The sequence below is a fragment of the Malus domestica genome, chromosome 02 (genome assembly GCF_042453785.1).
Source record: "Malus domestica chromosome 02, GDT2T_hap1".
Lineage (NCBI taxonomy): Eukaryota > Viridiplantae > Streptophyta > Magnoliopsida > Rosales > Rosaceae > Malus > Malus domestica.
The window spans coordinates 17,899,400-17,902,075 of NC_091662.1; the positions used below are offsets into that span (position 1 = coordinate 17,899,400).

Consider the following 2,676-nt stretch of genomic DNA (forward strand, 5'->3'; position numbering starts at 1 on the left):
GTGCAGAAGTGCTTCATATTGAAGCACCACAAAACATGCCCTAAGACTTGTTAAAGCGTGAATTGTGATTCATGCTACTCACCAAAATAACTAATTCATTTTGAGTTGGATACTCTACTCTGACGTTATTCTTTATAACAAATACAACAATAGGGTTCAATTGCGACGAAGTGTGTGTATATATATATATATATATATATATATATATATATATATACCACGCAAAAGTTAGGCCAAGTGCTACTAGCATAGTAGAAAATTAAGATGAAGAAAATTATGGTAGTTGATTATGGCATTCCGGAGGAGAATTTTTTCATTGTGACGGAAATATAAGTGAAACACTACGTGTTTTTATATAAGTGGTGGGAAATTGTATTTTTTGAGTTATCAATCTTTTAGCACATATATTCCACCATTGATATAGTGACACGTGATGTACCACTCTGTGTTCCAGTTACACTGAAAAATCTCTCGTCCTGAATGATTAACTAAGAAAGAAGAATCTCGAAAGAAGAATACAAACTGTTGGGTAGGACCTAGCTGAAAGCTTGCCATTAGCTGGATGGAAAGCAAAGTTGTGATGGAACTTTCCATTGGGAAGCCAGTCTTAATCACAAATAATCTTCCCCCTAGCCAAACTAAATGTATAAATAGCCCACATCTTCTCATCATCTAAATCACATTCAAAATATTAATTCCATATATAATCTCTAATATATATTTGTGTGTGTGACAAAATCATGGCCCTTTACCCTAGTTGGAGTTGGAGGGCTGTCGTTGCTTCTTTCTGCTTTTGCTTTCTTTCTTTATTTTCTCTTTCATCTTTTGGACGACCAGCCACTTTTCTTCAGGACTTCCGAGTCACATGGTCTGATTCTCATATCAGGCAAATCGATGGAGGGAGGGCCATCCAACTCGTTCTTGACCAAAATTCTGGTATCCGATCGTGGGGTCAACTTTGCTATATATTTTAGTAATAATATAGTTTTTTTTTTTTTTTTTTTTTTTTTTTTTTTTTTATGAAAGAAAAAAAGTTCGAATCGATCGGATTTTTATTTGTCTTCACAAAATATGACAAAGTAATGAGTGCTTGCAAATTTTGATACATTACTTTTTCAGGATGTGGGTTTGCCTCCAAACAGAAGTACTTGTTTGGGCGTGTGAGCATGAAGATCAAGCTCATCCCTGGAGACTCTGCTGGAACTGTCACTGCTTTTTATGTAACTTCACGGCTTCAAAACCCCAAATAAGTTTCTGGGTTTCTTGATTTATATGAATTAATCTGTTTTGTTTTGATTGTTTTGGCAGATGAACTCTGACACCGATACAGTTCGTGACGAGCTAGATTTTGAATTCTTGGGGAACCGGACTGGACAGCCTTATACAGTCCAAACCAATATCTATGCTCATGGGAAGGGTGATAGGGAGCAAAGGGTTAACCTCTGGTTTGACCCTGCTGCTGATTTCCACACTTACACAATCCTCTGGAATCATCACCATATTGTGTAAGCTAATATGTTCAATAAACATGTGCACATCAGACATGTTGTGTTGTCACACTGTTTATAACAAGTAATGAGTTAAATAAAAATAGGTCAAATAAATGATTGATTCTAATTCACATTTGACAACATGCATGATAGACTATCTGAGAAGATATTTCATTATAAAAATACAATATTTGTTTTCTCACTAATTTTAAATTTGTCAGTAATAATAATTCGGTGCGAATGTCAATATTGTTGGTGGTGCAGCTTCTATGTGGATGATATGCCTATAAGGGTGTACAAGAACAATGAAGCCAAAGGAGTCCCATACCCAAAGCTCCAACCTATGGGAGTGTTTTCGACGTTGTGGGAAGCTGATGATTGGGCTACTAGAGGAGGACTTGAGAAGATAAACTGGAGCAAAGCTCCTTTCTTTTCATATTACAAGGATTTTGACATTGAGGGATGCAGTGTGCCAGGACCAGCCTCTTGTGCCTCAAGCACCAATAACTGGTGGGAAGGCGCTTCCTACCAAGCCCTCAGCGCCCTCGATTATCGAAGATACAGGTGGGTTCGTATCAACCACATGATCTACGACTACTGCACCGACAGATCCCGGTACCCAGTAGCCCCACCGGAGTGCACCGCCGGCTTCTAAGTTGCCTCCATTTGCCAAAAACAATGATTGTTTGTACGTACATCCATATTTCATACTTGTTATAACGTACGTGCCCTTGTACACTAACGTGTAATAAGAGCCATGCATAGTATAAAGGGTATATGGGGAAATATGGGAAATTCTTGTTCATATCTAAGCCTGTGTTTATGGATGGAAGGATAAGTCTGTTTTAGAAGGGAGCAAATGTCGATATCTATTAGTGGCTGTATGTGTGTATCCAGCTCGCATTATTGTACCAATAAAAGCTCCTGCTTTATAGTGAAAAGGATATGTGCTTGATTTGAACCCTTTCTATCAGTTTCTGAATTTTGAAGCAAAAATCTGGCATTGTTTCGTACTGTTGAAAGAAGAAATTGATCCATTCTGACACGAGCTAACAAAGAAAAAAAGAAGGAAACAAACAAAATGAGGTCGATTTATTTGTGTACAGGTTTTCAACTCGTCCAAATGATCGACTGAATCGAACCATATGGAACACGAAGACTTTCGAAGAGGTTATTCATCCATCCT

General features: G+C 37.7%; 1 protein-coding gene across 2 annotated transcripts; it reads left to right on the plus strand.

Annotated features, from left to right (window-relative positions):
* Window positions 1-631: 631 nt before the first annotated feature.
* Window positions 632-2,456, plus strand: LOC103405470 (probable xyloglucan endotransglucosylase/hydrolase protein 6). 2 transcript variants are annotated; one of them, NM_001294014.1, is given in 5 exon segments: window positions 709-936; window positions 1,120-1,220; window positions 1,309-1,505; window positions 1,755-2,165; window positions 2,254-2,456. In NM_001294014.1, coding segments are annotated over 4 exon segments (885 nt in total). In that variant the 5' UTR covers window positions 709-740; the 3' UTR covers window positions 2,146-2,165; window positions 2,254-2,456.
* Window positions 2,457-2,676: the final 220 nt, after the last annotated feature.

Coding starts and splice junctions, on each gene's coding strand:
- LOC103405470 (XM_070804355.1), top strand. CDS start 741: ATGGCCCTTTACCCTAGTTGGAGTTGGAGGGCTGTCGTTGCTTCTTTC. Junction 937..1,119: donor CGTTCTTGACCAAAATTCTG/GTATCCGATCGT, acceptor TTACTTTTTCAG/GATGTGGGTTTGCCTCCAAA. Junction 1,506..1,754: donor TGGAATCATCACCATATTGT/GTAAGCTAATAT, acceptor TTGGTGGTGCAG/CTTCTATGTGGATGATATGC.